This window comes from Antedon bifida, chromosome 10 (genome assembly GCF_963402885.1).
Source record: "Antedon bifida chromosome 10, ecAntBifi1.1, whole genome shotgun sequence".
In the NCBI taxonomy this organism is placed as follows: Eukaryota; Metazoa; Echinodermata; class Crinoidea; order Comatulida; family Antedonidae; genus Antedon; species Antedon bifida.
Window position 1 is genome coordinate 2036006 of NC_136235.1, and position 26980 is coordinate 2062985.

Here is a 26980-nt window from a genome sequence, read left to right on the forward strand (position 1 = left end):
ACTGGTTACTATGACTCTATAAGATGATGATAACGCAATATATGTGTATATATGGCAATATTATCGCATAATAATTTAATTTAAAACAGTCGATATTTTGGCCATTTTTGAAAAAATCCCTGTACTATAGTACAGGGAAATTTTCGAAATATGACCAAATTTCGACCCTTTTATTTTTTGACAAAACTGGTTACTATGACTCTATAAGATGATGAAAACGCAATATATGTGTATATATGGCAATATTACCGCATAATAATTGAATTTAAAATAATCGATATTGTGGGCATTTTTGAAAAAATCCCTGTACTATAGTACAGGGAAATTTTCGAAAAATGACCAAATTTCGACCCTTTTATTTTTTGACATAACTGGTTACTATGACTCTATAAGATGATGATAACGCAATATATGTGTATATATGGCAATATTATCGCATAATAATTTAATTTAAAACAGTCGATATTTTGGGCATATTTGAAAAAATCCCTGTACTATAGTACAGGGAAATTTCCGAAAAATGACAAAATTTCGACCCTTTTATTTTTTGACATAACTGGTTACTATGACTCTATAAGATGATGATAACGCAATATATGTGTATATATGGCAATATTATCGCATAATAATTTAATTTAAAACAGTCGATATTTTGGGCATATTTGAAAAAATCCCTGTACTATAGTACAGGGAAATTTTCGTAAAATGACCAAATTTCGACCCTTTTATTTTTTGACAAAACTGGTTACTATGACTCTATAAGATGATGATAACGCAATATATGTGTATATATGGCAATATTATCGCATAATAATTTAATTTAAAACAGTCGATATTTTGGCCATTTTTGAAAAAATCCCTGTACTATAGTACAGGGAAATTTTCGAAATATGACCAAATTTCGACCCTTTTATTTTTTGACAAAACTGGTTACTATGACTCTATAGGATGATGAAAACGCAATATATGTGTACATATGGCAATATTATCGCATAATAATTGAATTTTAAAAAGTCGATATTTTGGCCATTTTTGAAAAAAAATTTTCGTAAAATTACCAAATTTCGACCCATTTATTTTTTTACAAAACTGGTTAATATGACTCTATAGGATGATGATAACGCAATATATGTGTATATATGGCAGTATTATCGCATAATAATTGAATTTAAGAAAGTCGATATTTTGGGCATATTTGAAAAAATCCCTGTACTAGGCCTATAGTACAGGGAAATTTTCGAAAAATGACCAAATTTCGACCCTTTTATTTTTTGACATAACTGGTTACTATGACTCTATAAGATGATGATAACGCAATATATGTGTATATATTGCAATATTATCGCATTATAATTGAATTTAAGAAAGTCGATATTTTGGCCATTTTTGAAAAAATCCCTGTACTATAGTAGGCCTACAGGGAAATTTTCGTAAAATGACCAAATTTCGACCCTTTTATTTTTTGACAAAACTGGTTACTATGACTCTATAGGATGGGGAAAACGCAATATATGTGTATATATGGCAATATTATCGCATAATTGAATTTAAGAAAGTCGATATTTTGGGCATTTTTGAAAAAATCCCTGTACTATAGTAGGCCTACAGGGAAATGTTCGTAAAATTACCAAATTTCGACCCTTTTATTTTTTGACATAACTGGATACTATGACTCTATAATAATTTAATTTTAAAAAGTCGATAAAACTCAGATAGATGTCTTAGATATTTTAAATTTTATTCATTTTTTTTCAATACCCATAATTTATTTAACAATACATGATACTTCTATTCACATTTGACGGTACACAACCAAACTGGAGATTAAATAACCTATGCTACATCTTGAAAAGGGTATAGTAGAATAGTAATGGTGGTTGCGGTGAGATACAATACTGTGTAGATGTAGAAGATTGAGTAGAGATGGGGGCGCTTTAAAACTGAGTAGAGGTGGGCGATACAAGACTGAGGTGGTGTGATGACAGATTGAGTAGAGGTGGTGTGATGAAAGATTGAGTAGAGGTGGGGAAGATACAAGATTGAGTAGATGTGGTGTGATGAAAGATTGAGTAGAGGTGGTGCGATGCAAGATTGAGTAGAGGTGGTGCGATGCAAGATTGAGTAGAGGTGGTGCGATGCAAGATTGAGTAGAGGTGGTGCGATGCAAGATTGAGTAGAGGTGGTGCGATGCAAGATTGAGTAGAGGTGGTGCGATGCAAGATTGAGTAGAGGTGGGGAAGATGCACGATTGAGTAGAGGTGGGGAAGATGCAAGATTGAGTAAGGGTAGGGCGATGCCAGATTGAGTAGAGGTAGGGCGATCCAAGATTGAGTAGAGGTAGGGAAGATGCAAGATTGAGTAGAGGTGGTGCGATGCAAGATTGAGTAGAGGTGGTGCGATGCAAGATTGAGTAGAGGTAGGGCGATGCAAGATTGAGTAGAGGTGGGGAAGATGCAAGATTGAGTAGAGGTAGAGCGATGCAAGATTGAGTAGAGGTGGTGCGATGCAAGATTGAGTAGAGGTAGGGCGATGCAAGATTGAGTAGAGGTAGGGCGATCCAAGATTGAGTAGAGGTAGGGAAGATGCAAGATTAAGTAGAGGTAGGGCGATGCAAGATTGAGTAGAGGTAGGGCGATGCAAGATTGAGTAGAGGTAGGGAAGATGCAAGATTGAGTAGAGGTAGGGAAGATGCAAGATTGAGTAGATGTAGGGAAGATGCAAGATTAAGTAGAGGTAGGGCGATGCAAGATTGAGTAGAGGTAGGGCGATGCAAGATTGAGTAGAGGTAGGGAAGATGCAAGATTGAGTAGAGGTAGGGCGATCCAAGATTGAGTAGAGGTAGGGAAGATACAAGATTAAGTAGAGGTAGGGCGATGCAAGATTGAGTAGAGGTAGGGCGATGCAAGATTGAGTAGAGGTAGGGAAGATGCAAGATTGAGTAGAGGTAGGGAAGATGCAAGATTGAGTAGAGGTAGGGAAGATGCAAGATTGAGTAGAGATAGGGCGATGCAAGATTGAGTAGAGGTAGGGCGATGCAAGATTGAGTAGAGGTAGGGAAGATGCAAGATTGAGTAGAGGTAGGGAAGATGCAAGATTGAGTAGAGATGGCCAAATAATATTGTAGGTGAATAAGAGATACAAGACTGTACAAGATTGAGTAGATGTAGAAGGAGTGAGCGAATCAAATGTATTGTTACGCAATAGATATTCAGGCAATTGTTAATTGGAAGATTCGAACAGATTTCTACTCTGCTTCCTCTGGCTGGCAGGGCTTAATACCAGTAAATAAAGGAAGGGTTAAAGGAAGCATTATTGGAAGATCTAAAAGTAATCTTTAGTGACAATCAATTTGCAAAAATAAGTAGCATACAATTAAAATAACGTTAAGTTAAACCTAATGCAAATAATAACAAGAACATAAATTAAATCAAATTTGTGTATATTTCACTTTTCAATACTTAATTAATTTACTTAATCTTATACTCGCATTGTTTAATTTTAGTCTTTGCAAGTGACTGTTTTCAGGAATATTACAATTACAATGAACAAAACTGACAATAATAATACGAAAATTATAAGTATACCAAACATATTATTTAGTACTTACAAGAGTAAGTCACATTATCTTTTGATAAAATATAAATTGCTGCATATCAAGCAAGCATGTTTTAGTTGGTTGACTTAGGAGTATTTTTTAAATCTTGCTCATTTCCTCAAACTAGTAATAATAACTTAATAAAGTTTCTCACTTTTCATTTATTGATATTAATTTACCAATATATGCTTGCTTATATATATGGCTGTTTTACTTTTGATTTAGCTTTTCACTTTTTTTTTTGTATCTCCATTGAGATCCAGCCACTGATACCCACAGCATTGTCATTTTTTCAGTATTTTGCCTTTGGATTTATATATATTATAAGATTGCTTCTTTTAATTTTGGTGAAATAAATTGTTTTGAAGTTTCATCTGTTCTCGGCACACTTCAGGTTATACAAGCCTGATGTGACGAGAACACTCAAAAAGCTTCTCTAAAAGAAACAAGTCAACAAAATATTTATATACAGTATAATAAATTTGAACTAAATTAATGGTAAGAGCTGATATTTTAAAATCTAAATAAATACTTTGGTTTAACATTGTGACTCTTCAGAAAACTGCTTTGATATACTTTTTATTTAAATTGCATTAATAAAAATGATACGACCTATCCTGATTGTACCAAGTAGTCTGCATAAATGATCGCAATAATAATAAAATAATTACACCATCCTTTTAAATTTAATTAATCTTAAAGGAAAACCTTTAGAATTTTGTAAAGAGTTAATTCATCTTATATCCAAATTATAATTTCTTTAGAAGATCTCTAAGCTAAAATAAAGAAAATGCTATATAAAGGACCAGATCATATACAGTAATAACATAAACAATCTTCATAATTATCAAATGATTTCTGGTCCATTATTCCACTGCAATTAGGTTACATCAGGGAGTTGTTACATGTTAGCAATGAATAATTCATTAACGTTAACCATCAATAGAAGACAATAATCTTATATCAACATACTAAAGTATCCATAGTCTAACAACCAACATAAGCTCCCACTACCATCAATTTTTATCTCTTATGTATTTTACATTTGTATTTTTCTGCATTTAAAAATAAATACTTTATCTATAGAACAGAGAACTTAATACATAGATATGGTACTGTATAACATTTGATATCCTCAGATACTTAGATGACCTTTATATGTGTAAAGTGAACTTGTATTTTAATTATTTTAATTATTTCATTAATAAATTTTTATTTGTATACATTGTCAATTCAACAATGCTTCCCTGCAATAAAGAAATTGAATTTAATTCAGAGGGAATTATATTTTTCTCAATGGACTATGTTTTAAGTACTCTATATTCCTGACAGAAAAATATAAGATTATACCAAAATAAAGGCAATATATGATATACAGTATTAACTGGACGCACCTACATTCAAGAAATGTGTCACTGTTTCAAAAGTGTAATTTCCATTCTTTCCATTCGTCTTCCATTCTGTTAAACAGGACAAGTGCGAATGTACCTTTAGTCAGCGAAGAATTATAACAGAAACGCAACAAAATTAATTATTCCTTGTCCTTACAACAAGACTAGAGTACTTTTCTGTTTTCATTGAGAGATTTAAAACTATTTGAAGTCATAATTTAAAGCGTAAATTAAAAGGTGTAAAACTTCACAATGCTCTGATTTGCTAAAAACTCGCATACCAAAAGAAATATAAATTAAAAAAATTATATTTCAATATATGCAACAGTAGTCATGTGATGCCATTTCGACCAATCAGATTATATTTACCGTAGGCTGTGCAATATCTTATAGAACATTGCAACTACTGTATCTATAGAACAGACATAATTTAGTTCAGTTCAATTTAATTCCTTTCTCTTTTTTGTTTTGCAATGGTAGCGCAATGTTATAGCCTAAATTTTGCAGTCACATATTTTCATCCGGTTTAATTTAACAGGATTGATTTCCTGGTTTAAAAAAAAAGACAAAATGATGAAAAGTGACGCTATGCTATAATATTCATAAATTCACTGCTTGTTCCATTTACCCTAACCTAATCAAAAGCTCCCTAAAAATTAATAACTATATATAATTTCCAGTTTATTCAATCAATTGAAAGAACAACATGTTGGTCAATTATTTTTGACAGTACTTCTTTTTTTCTTAAGCTCTGTCTACACTATCAAACTAGTTTGACAAAAATGTGGCCAAATATGGTAGTGATATACCCAAATATGATAGTGATATGACATCATCATGTCCATATATGGGCACATCACATTTTTTTGTCACATGAAGTTTGATAGTGTGGACAGAGCTTTAACATCACAAACATTCAACAAGTAGCTTTATAAGCAGCACCTTATGTGTTGTATTATGTATGGATACGATGCTATAAATCTCTTCTTACTCTCTTTTTCTTAGGCTTTGACGCATCTTTCCAGGTATCTGAAACAAAGTTATTCAATACAATTCTAATAAAACTAAAGTAGAACCCTCATTTTCCTGCGAAACAAGTGGAAAAAGTTTTAACCCTACACCTAAACTTTATTAAGGGTACAACCCTATATTAGCGGACACCTTTGAAGTACCTCAAATGGTTGACTCAATTTGTTGGTTCCCGAAGGTGTCCCTATAATAGGGGCTCTACTGTATTAGAAAATTAATTACTTTTAAGAGAAGGAAAGTTAATATTACAAAAAAAAATGAAGCTTAATAGTTGTAGATGCTCGCCAGCCTTGCCTCCTAAACGAAATGTTCTAATCCATGATTTTTTTTATTATTTATAAATATCTTCTAGGATTGCTGGGTAAAATATTTCTGAAATTGGTTGTTGTGAACACAAAACAAGCAATAGAGTGAACAAAATATTGTAGCTACTTTAAAAGCTTACCTTTTTTTCCTTCAGTTTCTTGTGGTTGAGTTAGTAGTGTGTCACTTGTCTCGGCCTTGGGAGCTTCAGTTACCGCTGGCTCTTGAGAACTGACAGCAGAAATACCACCAGACAAATCTGCAGGAAAGAAATGTACACATATTAAAACAAATAAAACCAATGCAGTTTAAAGGGATATCTTGTTGATAGGTATGTTAGATAATCTGGAATTACAAGATTTAAAAATGGATGATACTTGACACTTGAATGTTGTAAGGCCAGTCACTTTACTTTACTGACCATGGTAGGTGTCAAAATGTATAGGTAGGGATCAGTTTTTGCCAAAATTTGCTGGACTAAAGTTACGCCAACTGATATTAAAAATGGTGTAGGAAAATTATACATAAAATAAACACTTATCCAGTAGTGGTAGGCCTGCCATTAAAAACATGGACCAAGAGCAATTCAAACGTATATTTTGTCAGTTGGATAGACAAAGTACAATATTATTTTGTTTGCATTTAACAGATTAGTAATACATCTATATAGTATCAATAATTCGGTCAGAATTCTATATTGGGAGAACACTGGGGATGTAAAATATTACCAGAAATCTATAGTGTCTTCTTAGCTAAATTAAAACTAAGCTAGTTTGTAGAAAACTTACCCACTTCACACAAAAGCACAAGAAACGTAAGTTTACTAGAGTAGCTCTTCATCTTCATGAGTTCCCACAATCATCATGTTGATTATCATGGAACTAGTCGGTGTGGTGGCAGTATTCAGCTGGTTTTGGGTTTAGTTTTGATTGTTTGGATTTATTTCTTATATTATTTTATTGATTTATCTATTTTGTTTTTACAATGTACAAATAACACGAAAATAACCGTGTTTTGTTCTTTTATCATAAATTACTTACCACTTAGTGGTGTAGTTTCTGTTGAAATTTCAGCTGGAATTTCTTCATGCGATTTGGATTTGTTCTTAGACTTTTTATTTTTCTTCTTTGTTGGGCTTTGCGTGGTACTTTCTATTGTTTTAGGAGGAGGAGTTTCTACTGTTGGTGCTGGTTGTTTTTCTTGAATATTGTGCTCAATCTCCGATTTAATAATATTAACTTCTTCTGCTGTTTGTGGTTTCTCTGTCAGATCTTCACTGTTCTGAGCTTTCTTCTTTTTCTTTGACTAACAAAAAAACAAATTAACAACCATTAATTTAAATTTTGCTAGAGATATTTTACAACAATCAAAAGTCATGTTCAAGTTTCAGCAAGATGACGTCAAGTGAGTAAAACCATTTTCATTTGTAAAAAAAAATTCATCTATTAAAATTAAAATCCATTTTGCCTTACCTTCTTTTTACTTTTCTTATCCTCTGCTGTTATGTCTGCCTTTATCTCAATTGACTCCGACGGAGACTTAGACTCTACCGCTCCAGCAACTGACTCCAACTGAGACTCTACCGCTCCAGCAACTGACTCCAACTGAGACTTAGACCCTACCGCTCCATCAACTGACTCCAACTGAGATTTAGACTCAACCGATCTATCAACTTGGCTATCTGGTATGTTTTGTACAGCATCACTCGGCTCATCAACTTTAGTCAGAATTTCCTCCTAATAAAAATAATAATGGTAGTCTGATATAGCACCTAATACAATGTTTCTAAGCGCTTTCCACACAAATAAATGATTCATAAATATCCTAAGATAACCAAAAAAAAAGAAGAAATGCAGAGGAACTAAATACATTACTGTATAATTGCAATACGGGCAAAATTCAAATCTTTGAATCCATTTTTTCTGGTATATCAAGTTACAGAAAAGAATATCTGGTACAGCAGAGCCATATTAAGGAAATATGGGTACTAAAAAGTGTCCCCTAAATAGGGGTGAGTTGTAGAGTAATAAACCAAAGTTCATGATGTGTAGATGTGTCCTCTGAATAGGTGTGTCCAAAAGGAGGAAGCAGAATTGACACTACATAATAATATATAGTATCCCTATGATACATGTGTTGACTATTGCATTGTGTTTTTTTTAACATCAAAATCTGTATAATTATATATATATAAAAATATAATAATTGTTTTATATATCTATGTGATGTCATTATATATTTGAATTGTGACTACAATTAGATGGCATGAGTGTAAGTGAGTATGGTAAGATTTAAGTACCATACCTACATGAGTGTAGCATGGGTAGTGAGGTGCAGTATGGTAAGATTTAAGTACCATACCTACATGAGTGTAGCATGGATAGCGAGGTGCAGTATGGTAAGATTTAAGTACCATACCTACATGAGTGTAGCATGGATAGTGAGGTGCAGTATGGTAAGATTTAAGTACCATACCTACATGAGTGTAGCATGGATAGTGAGGTGCAGTATGGTAAGATTTAAGTACCATACCTACATGAGTGTAGCATGGATAGTGAGGTGCAGTATGGTAAGATTTAAGTACCATACCTACATGAGTGTAGCATGGATAGCGAGGTGCAGTATGGTAAGATATAAGTACCGTACCTTTTTCAAACTATCAACTTCATGATCACCAGCAGCACTAGTCTTCTTTTTCTTTTTTTTAGGGCTTTTTGCTTTCTTCTCTGTCTGTAATTCCTCCTCTTTCTTGGAAAAATCAATTGGCTGTTCAGCTTCTTTCTCTGCTATAGCATCATTGCCTTCTGTACGACTCTCTACCAATTCTTCTTTCTTAGCATCATTCTTACTCTTTTTTCCAGCTTTCTTAGGACTCTTCTTAATTTCTACAGCTGCAACCTTTTCTTCTACGTTTTCAGCACTCTCACTGACCTCATGTTGAGGGGCTTCTTGATTTTTAAATTCATCTTTCACGCTAATTTGTTCCTCCTCTATTTTTTTCTTTTTTCCTCTCTTTTTCTTTGACGACTTATCAGCAACGGAAACCAGCTCTTCATCTACTGCTTTAGTTGTAATTGTTTCTGTAACAGTCGGTTCAACAGCTTGCTGAGCATTATACTAGTTAAAAAATGAAAAATATTAAGAAAGGTGAAAAAAAAATGAAATTTAAGCAAAACCAGACATATTTTCAAAGTACAGTTAAATTTTCATAACGTACCAACGGGCAGACTTTCCAAAAACTGTCGAATAAAGTTCAAAATTGCCTCTAGGATGGATACAAAATATTATAATATTTCACCCAAGTAGATTCTTGAAGGATTGTGGATCATATGATATTCAATAAATATTCAATTAAACTCATGCAACATCAAGAGTGCATTTTTCATTATATGAAAGTGCAAGTTTGTATCATGTGCATTCATCCTAATTATAGGCAATCTACTTTAGGTATAAATTGTGCAATGGAACAAATATTTTTATTCGGTGATTACGTCATGAAAATATTTGGTACCATTGCACTCATAAACATTCATAATTTCATATTAAATTATATCACTGAACAAATATTTACTTCTGTATTGCTCTGGGCTGCTTGTTTGTTTTTCTTGTCTTTACGTGAAGACACTGTACTCCACTCTTCATTATCTGAAAATAACAAAATTATCGGAAACACTCAGAGACGAACTCACTGGATAATCACATGAACATTTTATTTTTGTCAATAAAATTCATAGTAATTCAGGGATATACCGTAGGCTCTTAAAAAATGTATCGGTAGGTAATACAGTATTTGTTTTGTTAGGGTGGGCACCCATTGATTTTAGATTAATTGTAGAAACAGCTACGAAAAGCTAGATAATATGACAGCTGGATATTATGTAGGCAGTAACATTATCTAAAAAAAAATACTAGAAAACATGTGTATAATTAATAATTTGAGGAAATATAGAATCTCTTTATAATTACAGAAATTCTTGCTTTAAGTATAATATATATGTTTTATTACTGTACATCCTCCAAAGGATACATTATTCCAAAGTCTAGTAATTGAGTCTTGCTCATTTTACAACAACATCCTTACCATTTTCCACCTCGTCATCTCTAATGAAGTTCTCCTTCTTGGATTCTGGTGCAACTTTTGTAGATGCCGGAGCCTTCTTTGCTTTTGTGGCTTTTTTGGGTTTTACTTCTTTTATTTCGTTTACTTCTTTTGACACCTCACTCAGAACAGGTTTGCTTGTTTCAGATTTCTAAACAAAATCAATTTCAGGAGTCTTAAATTTTTTTTAAACTAGACAAGAGGACCAGTAAAATTACATTTTTACTGGTCCTCCACTGCATTTACTGGTCACAGAATATGGGCCTATAAGGAAGGCCTTTAATTAACTTAAAAAGTCAAAATTCAGTACATTTAGTTCAGGTGTGAAATATCGTGAAGAGATCAATTGATCCTATTATTGAGATTTTATTTGCGAAGAGGACTTGTTTTTTTACTATTTAACTGTCCGCCATGCATTTAACTGGTCATTGGCCGGCGGACCAGTGTTATTGCAAACACTGAATTTATCTAACTGGATCTACCTAGATTTTGAGACTTAATAGAACATTAATGCTTCTGTGTCCCTCTTGATCAGAAAATATTCTTCTTTGATTCATATGGGCTGTATTTTAATGAGTGTTTTTTTAGTTCATAAGTTTACCATCAAACCATAAAGTATTTTTAATTTCCAAATAAAGATAAAAATGTTCATTCACACATTATTTCTGTCTTGAACTACAGTAGTTTGAATCTTTTGTTGTAAAGTTCAGTTTACATGGTGTTTTTTTTCATTATAGTTCCTGGTGTATTATATATTATTCAGCACCATGGTTACATTGCAGCTAACAGGATACAATGCTGCATTACGTTCAATTTGGAGTATATATGGGATAATTTGATTGATTGATATTGAAATCCGCCAGCATGGTTTATATGTTTTTTTTAAGTTATCTAAATGTAATTGTATTTTCTGTGTGTGTTCATCTGGGAAATAAACACAATCAATAAAAATAGAAATTATAAAATATTATTATCAATCTTTTAATATCTTTAAAAGATAGCCTAGGCCTAATTATTACAATTTAAATGTTTATTTTATACCTAGGCTAGGCCTAGACTCTAGTCGATTTGATATCAAACTTGTATTATTGTAAATAAAATATATATTATTCATTTATAGAGCCTACCTAGCCTAGTTCTACTAGCTTTCTGAACATATGTTTAATATTTACACTTCTATCTGGAAAATTAAATATAAACATATGGTAAAATTCGCTAAGCCTAGATTGTACCATACCTTCTTCCGCTTCTTCTTCTTTCCGCCGCCTTGCTGATCGCCTTTCTTTTCATCATCAAAGTCAAAGCTAGGAGGCTGGCTAGACGACTTGAAACCGAACGCAAAAACAAGACCTAAAAGTAGCATAACACTTACAATAGGAATTGAAAAATGGAGTGGAATTACATCATTAAACCCTTTCACTTCCATGCCGGCTGTATGTATTTCAGTACCCCTACGATAGCAAAAATCGGACTACCCAAAAGTCTAGGCCTAAAAATAACAGCTGTGACTCGGTCATGTGTTCGACGAGCGCGACGGATCGACGAGACGACGTGTTCAATGTCAAAGGTCAGGTAAAAATATGTTATGGTGTGCTGAGCGCGCCAACTTAACGATCCTCTCTTCAATATTGATATGGCGGTTACTTTAAATTGATTATACAAAATTATGAGACAAAGGTGGGGGGTTATTGTCTAAAATAAATAAATAGAATTGTTTTATTTAAAAGAAACCGACAAAGTTGATGGTTCATGTGCGGTTGTGGATTTTTGCAAAGTGGGCCTTTCATATTGATGACGTAATTAGAAACGTCAAAACAGTTGTGTACACGTAGTTTTTATTTCCTAATTTGTTTTTGGGAGAAGGGAAATTCCCGAACGAGGAGATTTAGAGCCGACTGAACCAGGAGGCTCACATCAGACCAAACGTCCCTCTATGATGAGCATGGGGAGGACCTACCTATCCATCATTACGTTTTAATTTCAGGATTCAGGACCATGAACAGTATTTAATCAATCTTCGACATCGTTTATAATGGCATATCATTACAATGACAATAGCAGTAGGCCTAGGCCTAAGCAGACTTCAGACGATTTGGATGTGGAAGAAGACGGTTGCCACCCCGGCCTTATTAGTAGCTCTAGTGGCAATATTATTGTAGATGGTATACCTGTGCATATTGGATCTGGAAATGAAAGACTGGGAGAATCAAATAATATTTACATAAGTGGTCATCCAAGTAGTGAAATTATTATAAACGGACAGCGTATTGTTGCTGGCGGTGGTGGTGGTTTTCCCAGAGCTGATCCACAAATCATTATTGAAGATCGGATACCCGAAACTGAAAGCATTACGTCATCAGTGGAATGTGATAATGACGTAACATTGGTTGATGGAAGGTTAGAAACGTTTGAAGATTTCCCTTCTGGTTGCCCCATGTCACCTGCTCAACTCGCCCGCGCAGGTTTCTTTTACACAGGGATAGCAGACATGGTACAATGCTTTATTTGTAATGGAAAATTAAGAGACTGGGAAATTGGAGATTCAGCGTTTGGTGAACATTTGAAGTTTTTTCCAAATTGTGAATTTGTGCGCAGACAGATGGATGCATAGGCTCGGCAATCAACAACAATATATCAATGACACTCTCTTAATAGAAAAATAATCGACAAGAATTGAAGTAACACCCGCATTAAGTTATAGTTATACTTCTGCTCACAAACTTTAAAAGATTGCTCAATAATTTAATCTTTGGCACCAGATTGTATTTATTTATTGTTAATGATCTCATTAATTATACTGTACGATAGTGTATTCTATCTGTTGCTTGTGTACACTCTGTAAAGTAAAACAATGTATATTAATAAATAAATGCTTGCTTATTGTAGACGCAAATACAGATAAGTGTGGATCGAGAGGGGGATGATGAGTTTTTTTAAATAAAAGGGGAGATAATTAAGTAATAATAAACACTAACTATAGTATTGATGTGTGCTACTAAAAAAGATGAAATTAACTGACTAAATAGAAGTGATTCAGTTATGCTGACTAGACTATCTACGGGACGAGAGATCGGAGGGAAGTTTAACACGAATGTCAATCCTTTAAAAGGACACACTTTTTGTTTGGTCCAGAATGGCCCTTTTTACTAGAAATATACATGAAGTGTATACTTGAGAAGACTTCTATATTTTATGTCAAGAAATTTTCTTTTTAAAACCAAGTAGGCCTATTTACTAATCTTACTGACGTTTATTACTAATTTAATATAGTGGCCAAGAAACATACTTATTTCAGTACAATACAATTATTGAAAATGCAATTAACAAGATAAATAAGGTATAATTGCTACTATTATACACATTTTCATGCAACATTCGATTCCGGAAGAAACCAAATAAATTAATACTGTACTAATCAAACGGTATGCCTACAGTATGTAAATATGGTATATCGATCAAATAAGTTATAAATAAATATATATTATATAGGTCTTAGTTGGTTGCCGGGGTGCCATGATCACGGTCACAAAACACTACTTTATACTTTAGTTAATTTTCGGAGACAGGGTATTATAAAACATTTTCAATAAGCATGTTATTAATGATACGAATCGATTCTTATATTTTTGTAAAAGAAATTAGATATTTATGATTTTATTATGTATATTTTATTATTGATTATATTCTAATAAAAATAATATGCTGGTTTACTTGGTCGAGTTACCGACGCTTGTGTACAGTATCTTGTACTGTGAATAATACACTAGAGTGTATAGAAACAAAAAGTAAGATCATTTATTTGCCTTTCGAAGAAATGTCGATGACAGCAATTTCTGATTAAAAAGATACATATATCTGCATAGGTTACATAAACTAAAAAAGTATACAGTAAACATAAAAAAAGATTGAATTGTTCTATTTATAGTATAGTTAGGGAAAATGGTAAAAGGCTTCCTACTTTCTAGGATTTTTATCACATAATCTATATTGTTTTGACAACTCTTGTAACATGACCACAGTGCTGATTTTGCCATTTTTCCTCTATCAAAATTAATGTAAAATGCATTGGCAGCCAAAAGCTGAATTGACAATTAATTACAAATATCAAACGTCTAAATGACATCAAAAAGGTAAAATAGACTAAAATATAAAAACATTGATCATAAACAATTCGGTTATTGCGTAATTTCATTACTCGCTCATGGTCCCATTTCAGTACCATAACTGAACTGAAACTGTAAACATAGATCGATTGTTTTTTTGTTGTTTTATTTGTAAACAGAACACTAGACGGCATTGTGCTTTTCAAAAGATTCAACTGATTGTTATCGATTGAATGGTTCACTTGATTCTATTTTTAGATTGAACGTAAAATCCAATACTAGCAACATCCGTTGTATGTACTGACTCTACTTGAATACAACGTAACGTTTTCATCGGTCGTCTACATTTAAAAGGTAAGAAAGCTGTCATGGACAATGAAATTACTTAGAAATATATATACCATGACTATTATAGGCGTTGTTTAGGTCACTTAGGCCATGATCATCTGTATTTAGGAGTATCCCGTCCTACCATGCATGCCCACGATTTTAGCGTAGGCCTACTAAACTCGTGGTGACGTAGCTAAGTAGCCGATATTTATAGATATTGGTCACGGGTTTGACTGATGTTTCTGGATGTTAACAATCTGAAACCGTCAGTAAGTGTATGACTAATTAATTCTTCTTAAACTAATTTAGGCCTACTAAAAAGTTGAAACTAATTTCTATTCTATAAAGCAGACCATAATAACATAAAGAAGAAGAAAAATATGTCATAATTGTCTTATAAATATTTCAACATTTTTATATATAAAGGTCAACCATGCATACAGCACTTCCCGAGGATGATCTGGAGACAGACTCAGTTGTGGACAATTATATAGGCGACCTAGACGGTGAAATCACACTTACCCAATCATACCATCACTATGATAGAAACAACTCATTGCTGCATCTCTTAAAACAACATAAATATACAGGTATCAACGCTAATTTAAATACTACACCAAAGAAAGAGTTCAACAAAAGATGGGGTGCCAGTACCGTACAAGAGGAAGGCTTCACAGAGCGAGAATTGGATATGACAAATTCGGAAAATCGGCTTTCTACATTTAAGTCCTTGCATAAAGGTTGTACTCTTGATGTTTCCATTTTACAGCTGGCAAAAGAAGGGATATTTTATAAAGAAAACATGTTTTCATGTTCGTTTTGTAAGTATACTATTTACGCAAACAGATATCCTAATGTTTCAGAGTTACATAAAATGGAATCTCCAAATTGTTACTACGTCAAACAGTATCCAAGAAATCCATCAATATCACACCAGTCTGAAGTAGTCGCTTCTGTTGGTTCAAGCACCCCACGTGACCACGAATTGCCAACTTCTAGAAGCGAATTTCAATCATCCGTTTTAAATCTGGATTTGGAAAGAAATATATGTTCGCCTCAATCCGCAAAAGTCATGGAAAAAAGTTCAAGTTTCGATTGGATGTCTGAACTTGCAGTTGGTCAACATGTTCCTATCCGTGTCAGGCCTATGTCTTATAAAACTGTAGAAGACGATCTCTCTCTATTTGAAAACAGATTGAGAACCTTTCGTAAATGGCCATATACAAAACCAGACAAGAAGTCAGTTGCGAGTGCAGGATTCGTCTATAAAGGTGTTGGTGGTAACGTAAAATGTTTTTATTGTGACTTGGCTCTTTTACTGAATCCAAATGACGACCCTTTCATTGAACATGCTAGACTGCTGTCATCATGTAGATGGTTTGAAGAAATGAAAGGAGATCATTTCATCATTGAGTGCAAAACAAGATGTTATATTAATCAAGGTGAGACAGAATGTGGAATACGAGATTATATGACAAATGGCAACTCACAACATCTACCGGAAACAACATTTGAAGAAACACCTAGAGGAAGGAGAAAGGACCAAAAAACCGTATCTAAAATCTCGGGAAGTTTGAATCCATCTGCAGATTCGGAAAAATTGAAACTGGATGCTAATGCAAAATCTAAAATTAAACTTGCACAAGAATTTGGTTTTAATGATGATACCATAATGGCGGTAGTAACAAAACACCTAAAATATAACAATGGTGTTTTTTCTTTGTCAAACGAAGATATGATTGAAAAAGTTATGGATGAAGATGCTGCTAATCAAGAGATTAAGCCGGATGCACGTACTGAGATGGAATATCTGATACCAGACCTAACAAACCTTACGTTAAATGACACAACAACTGAAAGTCTTACATCTGATACACTGAAGGCGTCCAATGAGGCATCGCAATCTAAAGATGATGTTGCCAAGGAACTAGAGGATCTCAAGGACCAGCACGCGTGTAAAATATGCTTGGACCAATCGGCTAACATACTATTCAGGCCCTGTAATCACCTAGTTACCTGCATTGAATGTTCAAAGAACATCAACATATGTCCAGTTTGCCGAGCAGCAATTGAAGACCGGATTAAAATTTATCAAAGTTAAAATACTTACTACTTACTCAGACGTACTGATTTTATGTGAATTGACATCAATTATCCAGACATGATCAATGTCTGGCAAGCAAATGCCATTAACTGTATTAAACAACAATGCTTAGGAGTACCATTTATCATACAATATTTCAGAAAATATAAATAATAATACGATATCCCTGATAATACGAATATAAAGACGTCAAATTATGAAATTAAAAGTTAAGATGTATTGTCCCCCAAAAACATGAAAAATGAAGATTAAATAAATCAGGTTTTTTTGTAGTGTTAATAAGATTATTTACTTTCCTAGGAAAAAAACTATAAAAACAATGTTTTTATAGTTATAAAATAACATAATAAATGGTTAATTTCAACCATAAATCCTTTGTCAGACAGCTAATTTTACTATTTTTGGCTTTAAATTAGAGTTTTAGAAAATAAATAAAATAGAAATAAAGAGTTTTTTCAGGTAAATCAATTTTTGTTAGATCCAATTTTTATTAGATCCAATGAATATGTTAAATTAAAATGGTATATTCACCCAAAAAATATTTAAGAATTATTTTTTCAGGGGGACAATATGTCTTTAAGTAGTTTTTTTTTTTATATTTAATAATATAACAATCCATTTCATTATACGAAAATACCTTAGATGAACCATCCCATGTAGGTTATTTTTAGTTTATCAAAATTAAGTTACTACATGCTTTGTTTGTTTCTTTATTTCTATTCACAAAAACATAAACATATATAAATAATCATTACAAACAAAACAAAAGAATGGAAAGGGGGGAATCTCTGAAGCACAGCTTATAATAGTAGAAACCCCCTGCTGAAAGTTCATTCGAAAAAAAAATACATATTTAAACAGAATACTTAGGCCTACGTTGCATTTTCTATAGTGCTTTTTTTCATCTCTTTATATCTAGAAAACCACCGGCGTGCAAAATGGTGTCAACGATCGGCATTCACCGAGATGCACGCAATTTGGTGATGCCAATACAGTACTACATTATTATGTATTTTAATATAATATAATAATAGCATATGCTATTTTATAAACACATTTTCTGTACCATATAATTTATTAATATGTCACCTCTGTATTAATGATCATAATAGAGTGTTATGGTAACCGTTTCATAAATATAGATATAATATTACTTGATATCAATCATGGCTTGCTTCTCGTTATTTGTCAGTTTAGTTTTATACAATATTACTTGATATGTATTTGTAAGATTGTCTTACTTTCGTATGCCTTTGTTAAAATAAACTTGGCGGAAAGACATGACATCAACAGGGCCTTGCAAGAGTTGGAAGATATCGGTAGGTGGAGAAGATAACCACTTGTGGTGGAATGAGACCGTCCTGAATTTTTACACTAACTAAACTGGGAGAATGCACCCATGTTTATCCTACAGGCCTAGTTGTGGAAAACACAAGCCTCACGTGATCAGTCATAGCGCTGCAAATAATAGAAAATCGAGGCAAACGTCACATTTGCTAAAATAACATAGGTGAGCCAATTGGAAAAACGATTTATTGATCACGACTATAGAGGGTAGGCCTACAGTAATTACAACATCACAATAACCTACATTACAGATTAGGACGACTTGGGTGAGTATACTATTATTACTGTACTAGGCTACCGTAATTGTCTATGCATTCCTTCCCCCACTTATGTCGATATGGATTATTATTCTTTGGGCTACTCGTAAAATGTAGCGATTTTTCAAAGTTGTATGTTTGTGATATTTAGTGTGGCAAATTACTGCGCATCAACATGAACAAACGTTGATGTAGATTTTCTATTTAATTATAGGTGAGAAGCGAAAGCTATTATTGTCAGTTGATTCATTCTTCTGTATACAGAGAAGTACAGTGTAATCTCGTATAGCAACATATTATTTGATTTGTATAAGGGTGTATGTTTCGCTATAGGACTACAAAATGGCTACAGGAGGACAAGACGAAGTGATTTCATCACAGGACCTAGAAGAAAACGGATTTAGTCAAATAAACAATAACTATCAGTGTTTGCATTGTAAGTTTACATTTACAGTTAATATTAATTTCTTAAGATCGTTGCATAGTTTCGAATCTCCAAAGTGTGATTTTATTTCAAAAAGAGAAAACAACACACATGGAAACGAAAACAATCCTAAGACCTCTTGCCAAAAATCCGATGTTGTGACTGAAAAAGTCAGTAAAACACGTCCACCTACACCACCTCCAAAACCTCAACATATTGCCGACAAATTCAAATCCAGGATGGAAACAAGGTGTGAAGATTCCAGCCAACACTCGAGGAAGCATCCAGTAATGCAGACAACATCTGACTCAAAATCGAATCCAGTATTGCAGACAAGATGCAACACAAATGGAAATGAACACAATCCTAAAACAGCTGACTCAAAGTCGAATGTTGCGATTGAAAAATACAGTAAAGCAGATGCCATGAAAGTAAAAAGAACACGTCCACCTACACCACCTCCAAAACCTCAACATATTATCGACAAATTCCAATCCAGTGTAAGGATGGAAACAAGGCGTGCAGATTCCAGCCAACACTCGAGGAAGCATCCAGTAATGCAGACAACATCTGACTCAAAATCGAATCCAGTATTGCAGACAAGATGCAACACAAATGGAAATGAACACAATCCTAAAACAGCTGACTCAAAGTCGAATGTTGCGATTGAAAAATACAGTAAAGCAGATGCCATGAAAGTAAAAAGAACACGTCCACCTACACCACCTCCAAAACCTCAACATATTATCGACAAATTCCAATCCAGTGTAAGGATGGAAACAAGGCGTGCAGATTCCAGCGAACAATCAAGGAAGCATCCAGTAATGCAGACAACATCTGACTCAAAATCGAATCCAGTATTGCAGACAAGATGCAACACAAATGGAAATGAACACAATCCTAAAACAGCTGACTCAAAGTCGAATGTTGCGATTGAAAAATACAGTAAAGCAGATGCCATGAAAGTAAAAAGAACACGTCCACCTACACCACCTCCAAAACCTCAACATATTATCGACAAATTCCAATCCAATGTAAGGATGGAAACAAGGCGTGCAGATTACAGCGAACAATCAAGGAGGCATCCAGTAATGCAGACAACATCTGACTTAAAATCGAATCCAGTATTGCAGACAAGATGCAACACAAATGGAAATGAACACAATCCTAAAACACCTGACTCAAAGTCGAATGTTGCGATTGAAAAAGACAGTAAAGCAGATGCCATGAAAGTAAAAAGAACACGTCCACTTACACCACCTCCAAAACCTCAACATATTATCGACAAATTCCAATCCAGTGTAAGGATGGAAACAAGGCGTGCAGATTCCAGCCAACACTCGAGGAAGCATCCAGTAATGCAGACAACATCTGACTCAAAATCGAATCCAGTATTGCAGACAAGATGCAACACAAAAGGAAATGAACACAATCCTAAAACAGCTGACTCAAAGTCGAATGTTGCGATTGAAAAATACAGTAAAGCAGATGCCATGAAAGTAAAAAGAACACGTCCACCTACACCACCTCCAAAACCTCAACATATTATCGACAAATTCCAATCCAGTGTAAGGATGGAAACAAGGCGTGCAGATTCCAGCGAACAATTAAGGACAACATCTGACTCAAAATCGAATCCAGTATTGCAGACAAGATGCAACACAAATGGAAATGAACACAATCCTAAAACAGCTGACTCAAAGTCGAATAGTGCGATTGAAAAAGACAGTAAAGCAGATGCCATGAAAATAAAAAGAACACGTCCACCTACACCACCTCCAAAACCTCAACATATTATCGACAAATTCCAATCCAGTGTAAGGATGGAAACAAGGCGTGCAGATTACAGCGAACAATCAAGGAAGCATCCAGTAATGCAGACAACATCTGACTTAAAATCGAATCCAGTATTGCAGACAAGATGCAACACAAATGGAAATGAACACAATCCTAAAACAGCTGACTCAAAGTCGAATGTTGCGATTGAAAAAGACAGTAAAACAGATGCCACGAAAATAAAAGGAACACGTCCACCGACACCACCTCCAAAACCTCCACATTTTCAAATACTAGAATCCGATATTACAACAACACGTCAAAATAAATCCGAATATGAGCGACACTGTTATCTTCAAGTGAAGTTAAATAATACTAATTATAGTGTCGTAAACAAAAACATTGCACTTGATAAAAATAGTTATGTTAAAAGAAAGGTAGGCCTACAGCAGAATGCAGGGTATAGACATTCTAAACAAACAAGGCTTAAAATGGAAGTAAGGGTAAATGCCCTCTCACAACAATTAGGAAGAATGACATTGGAACTGAACAAAAAAGACAAAATAATAGAAAATCTTCAAAATGATTTATTGAAGTTAAGACGATCGAGACGCCGTAACGTTAGAGGTAAGACTAGGGACACAAAAAACAAAGACAGACCAAGTAAATTACAAAGGAAACAAAGCGTGTTACAGCTCGCTGAGATTAGTAACAAGAAATCGAAGGCTGTAAGAAAAAAGAAGAAATACAGAGAAAAAGTTGCGTCTGATGAAGTTGATGTACTCAATGATGGGGAACTGTACTATGGATATCATGAATAAACAAAACATCATGCTGCCTAACTCGGAAAAATCAGTATAACAATTCAAAGTAATGTACAATTCAATTAATAAAATAAACCGTACTGTCGGAATAACTATATTTTTACTAATACTATTATTTTTAGTTTAGATTGTCAGACTCTGAAGCATTAGAAATGTAATGATAACAAAATCAGCCTAAAATAAATAACAAGTTGGTTTATTCAATTGTTAAACAACAATTTAGATTTTTTAAGGGGTGGCGGGAATGATTAATTTAGCATAATTAGGTTTGATAACAATTAAATGAATCTTAACATTAACTATGAATGAAAATGTTGGTGGTGGGGCACTATGTAAATGCAGAACAATCTTTTTCATGTTTTATGTACAGATCACTCCGAAAACAATAAAACATATTCCTGGTGTCACTGAGGGTTTCTGTTTTAATTTTATTTTATAATTATTATTACACAATAGTAGAATAATATAACATTGATATAAGCGTCATGTGATTATTCATAGCAAATCAGAGCGTCATAATCGATCACTTAGAACTAACAATAACGATTATTGATCAATATTCTGAAGGTTATTATTGCCACATCACAATAATCTACATTACATCACGGTGAGAGGTCCAACTTGGTAAGTAGGATTATTTTATTAATAATTCAGTTAATATTCATCACCCACCACCTATATATTGTTAATGAAAAATCATTCAACTTAAAAGGCGGCCTATGCTATACGTCCCGCTAGCTTGGGATTTCCAAAATCCGAACGCTTGGTGAAGTCTGGACATCTCTGTCGTTGCCAAATCAACGGTATCCAGATGGAAACATCATGTAGATTTTTGATTGAAATTCTAGAATACATGCACCACTTGCCATTGGTCACCAACAAATTTGTCTAGCAACGGGTTACACTCAAATGGCGTAGGCCTATGTGGTTGTTTCACAGGACGTATACAAACTCATTTTCCACTTTTTTTTACAACTGTAGGCATTAATCAATATGGCAACATCGGCAGATCTAGGTAATGGGACAGTGATTTCACCACATGAACTGGCAAGAATTGGATGTAGTCTCGATCGCAGACACAATGAACTTCGATGTTTGCATTGTGATTTTACAGTCAAAAAAAGAAGTTTTCCAATTTATTTGAAGTTGCATAGGCACGGATCTCCAAACTGTGATTTCAATATTGGAAACAACACAATTGCAAATGAACAACATCCCAGCACCTCTGACCTAACATTCCATTCCAGTATCTTGCCTAAGGACGAGAAATGTGTAATACCGCGTATAAACATGGAATCTACAAGTGTACGACCTCACAAATATCCAGTAGGCCTAATTCAGACAACAGCTACATCTAATAATAACGAAGAATTAAGTATGAAAAGCACCAAAACAACAGCATTGGAATTGGAAACAGAAGATGACCGGATGGTTAGTTTTTCCGGTTGGCCACACAGAAAACCAAACAAATGGGAAGTTTCAATGGCAGGATTCTCTTTCCTGGGTGTTGGTGATAGGGTCAAATGTTTTTCATGCGGTTTTACAAAAGATTCATGGAAACCAGCTGATGATCCTTTTTATGAACATGCAAAAACTGGAGAGTGCTCATGGCTTATAGAAAATAAGGAAAGGAGTTTAATTACAACATGTCAACGAAAGTACCAATTAGAGCAGCAGCAGAATTGTCTTCAAAAAGATATTAATAAAAACACTAACAGTTTGGGTAACAAAATAAACATTTCTGAATTGATGACTGCTAACAAGCTGGATTACAAAGATAACATAAATGCGGTTAAAAGCAAGGTACAGAATACTGAGTATGAACAGGCTAAACAAACTGATTCATCATTGCTTAAAATTGAGAAGAAAGTAGAGGCTCTTGCACCACGAATAGAAATCATGGAACTTGAATTAAAAGAAAAAGATAAAACAATAACAGATCTGCAAAACGATTTACTGAAGTACGAGAGACGATCAAGAAGTAGTAACTTGAGATTTGGAGGTGTAATCGAGGACAGAAACGAAAACACACTACATAAATTGCAAGGACTAATACAAAGTGTATTACACCTCGACGACATTGAAATTGAGAAGGCGCAGAGAGTTGGAAAAAAAGTATCTGGAAGTCCACGACACATTATTGCAACATTTAAGGATATACATCAGATGAATACCGTTTTCAGAAAATCAAAATCTTTAAGAAGCGGTAGGTTTCACGTAATGGAAGATTTGGCACCAACAGACATGAGGGAAAAGCAGAGATTAAAAGATGTTATGGATAAAGCATATGAGGCTGGATATCACCCTGAATTCCGCCGTGATGGTAAACTATACATTAATGGCAAACCATACGATCCTGAGAAATTATAGCCTGTCATAATTATACTGTTAATTATTATACTGTTAATTATTATAGGCCCACTTAGTATACTAATAATTTAGATTTATTATGTGTAAGCATATCCTTTGTTTTTAATGTGAATATGTTTCTTTACAATTTGATTCTCTATTTGACCGTGACTTTCTTTTAATTAAATGCATAATTCGTGTACCTTTTGGACAACTAGACGTAAAAAGATTAGGTTTAAATGTTAATACTTAAAATATTGTTGGTAAACTATTCGAACATAAACAAACCAGATGAATACTGTATCAAAGGAAACACAGTTTTAGGTAATGGAGGATTAAGGACTTGGCACCAGCAGTAGTTAGATGAACGTAGAAGACACATATTAGGGAGCTTCGATTACAACTGGATGGTATTCGAATTGAGCATACGCATAGGGTTAGGTAGGCTGCATTATTTACATTTATAACATTATATTATTTACAAACGGTCATTAATTGTGTAGTACCGGTGTGCTGGCGCCTTTTCTATGCATGATTAATACGTTTAAAATGTGTATGAAATCTATATAGGCCTACATTATAAACTTAATCAAGTACGAATGAATGTAACGTTTCCGTCGTATTTATACTTTGTACACATGAGAAGCGTATGAACGGCATAACAGTGGTGGTACAAATATCTGATAATATAGATCCCCGTTTAGACCACTAACAAAACTAAAGGTTTCTATTCAAATAATCCTTTTGTTCAACAGTAGAAAATGTATTTGAAAAATGAACTCGCCATTCAACAATTCATTATTCAATCACCGGGTGGTTTTGTTGTCACGTGTTTAATTGTACCAAATGCACAGGATAGAATATTAAAGGAAGACAATTTGGCGTAACATAGTGTAAATAATTGTCGCATTCTAATAACTGAATAAGCTACAGAATCTCAGAGATACAAATTGGTAAGTTTGTCATATAATCATTATCAATAACTTTCTATGGATCCTATTACGTCCTCTATCGGGTGTTTTTCACTGAAAATCGATTATAACAAAAATACTATTTACTACAAGAACAGAAAAATGTTTCAATGTAAATTGGAATTTCCAAAATCCAGAGGCTTTATGACGTGTTGAGATAGAGAGCCCCTAAATTTCCAAAGTGCATGAGGCATAATCGGAATTTTGCAAAACAACAGCATAAAAATAAAATATTGGAAGTAAATTTTGCATTTAATTCTAGGTGGGACAAATTGAACAAATTGCCAATCAACCGTCCCGTACACATTCAGAATAGGCCTACAGTACTTGGGTTTGTTCTCATATTTGACAGTCAAGAAGAAAATACTTCCAGTTACATAAATCGGGTGAAGTATGGCAACATCCACAGGAACAGTGATTTCACAGCAGGAACTGGCAAAAAATGGATTTATTCAGAGAAACAACGAACTTCATTGTTTGTATTGCAATTTTACAGTAAAAAGGGGAAAATTTTCAATTTATCGAATGTTGCATAAACACGAATCTCCAGACTGTGGTACACAAAGAGAGAACAACACATTGAGAAATGAACAAACAACAAACACCAAAACAGGTACAACGAAGGTGAAAAAAACAGGTCCACCTATACCTCCTAAACCACAAAGATACAAAAAGAATGTCCAAATTGACCAATCCCATCTCTTGCCTACAAAGACCGACATCAGTGGAAGGCTGGAAAACAAAAGCGAACGACCTCACTCAAGAAATGTTAGGCCTACAATAAGAAATACAAATCTTCCAATGTACTCAAAGCTGTATAGACATGAATCGTCTGATGAGAGTGGTAGGCCTATCATTTCAAACGCTAGAGCGAACACGCTTAGGCCTACTGAAAATGTACAAAAACCAAGCACATCCGATTCAAAATCAAATTCTGGGAAGAAAAAAGAAACCATGAATGTGAAACAAACAACTCCATGTCCGTCTGCTGTACGTCCAAAACAACGCAAGAGAAACAAACAGAATGTTCAAATACTCCAATCACATCTCATCCCAAAGCAGCGTGTTATGCTGGAAAATACAAGCGAACGACCTCACAAATATCCAGTTGTAGGCCTGAATCAGACAGCAGCTAAATCAAATAATAACGACGACTTCAGTAAAAACAACGCATCGTATGCACAGCGTGTACCTTCCAAATCATTGGAATTTGAAGATGACCGGATGAGGAGTTTTTCCCGTGGGCCACACAGAAAACCATGGCCTATAGAAAATAAGGGAAGGAGTTTCATTAAAAATGATGAGTTCCAATTGGAGCAGCAGCAGAGCTGTTTTCAAAAAGTGAAGTTAGATGATATTAACAAAAACAAAAATTGGGGCGAAAAAAGAAACATTTCTGAATTGATGACTTCTAACAAGCTAGATTACAAAGATAACATAAATGCGGTTAAAAGCAAGGTACAGAATACCGAGTATGAACAGTCTAAACAACAAACCGACTGGCTTAAAATTGAGAAGAAAGTAGAAGATCTTTCACCACAAATAGAAGACATGGCACTTCAATTAAAAGAAAAAGACCAAGCAATAACAGATCTGCAAAACGGTTTATTGAAGTTAGAGAGACGATCGAGACGTCATAACTTGAGATTTGGAGGTATAAGTGAGGACAAAAACGAAGACACACCAAGTAAATTACAAGGTCTAATACGAAGGGAATTGCACCTCGATGGTATTAAAATTGAGGATGCGCATAGGGTTGGTAAAACGGTATCTGGAAGTCCACGACACATTATTGCAACATTTAAGGATTGAATTGTTCTATTTATAGTATAGTTAGGAAAAATGGTAAAAGGTTTCCTACTTTCTAGGATTTTTATCACATAATCTATATTGTTTTGACAACTCTTGTAACATGACCACAGTGCTGATTTTGCCATTTTTCCTCTATCAAAAAATGTAAAATGCATTGGCAGCCAAAAGCTGAATTGACAATTAATTACAAATATCAAACGTCTAAATGACATCAAAAAGGTAAAATAGGCTAAAATATAAAAACATTGATCATAAACAATTCGGTT

At 34.0% G+C, this 26980-nt stretch overlaps 2 protein-coding genes across 2 annotated transcripts; one reads left to right on the plus strand and one right to left on the minus strand.

Annotated features, from left to right (window-relative positions):
* Positions 1–4158: 4158 nt before the first annotated feature.
* LOC144853645 (uncharacterized) lies at positions 4159–11939 on the minus strand. Its single transcript, XM_078711387.1, has 8 exons — positions 11655–11939; positions 10400–10568; positions 9890–9963; positions 8965–9435; positions 7791–8054; positions 7359–7623; positions 6461–6577; positions 4159–6015 (listed from the first exon to the last, which is right to left on the minus strand). The coding sequence occupies exons 1-8, from the start codon at positions 11841–11843 to the stop codon at positions 5960–5962; spliced, it is 1605 nt and encodes a 534-aa protein (XP_078567513.1). The 5' UTR covers positions 11844–11939; the 3' UTR covers positions 4159–5959.
* Positions 11940–12285: 346 nt separating this feature from the next.
* Positions 12286–17309, plus strand: LOC144854550 (E3 ubiquitin-protein ligase XIAP-like). Its single transcript, XM_078712496.1, has 3 exons — positions 12286–13022; positions 13304–13344; positions 15277–17309. The coding sequence occupies exons 1-3, from the start codon at positions 12450–12452 to the stop codon at positions 16949–16951; spliced, it is 2289 nt and encodes a 762-aa protein (XP_078568622.1). The 5' UTR covers positions 12286–12449; the 3' UTR covers positions 16952–17309.
* The last annotated feature ends 9671 nt before the right edge of the window (positions 17310–26980 follow it).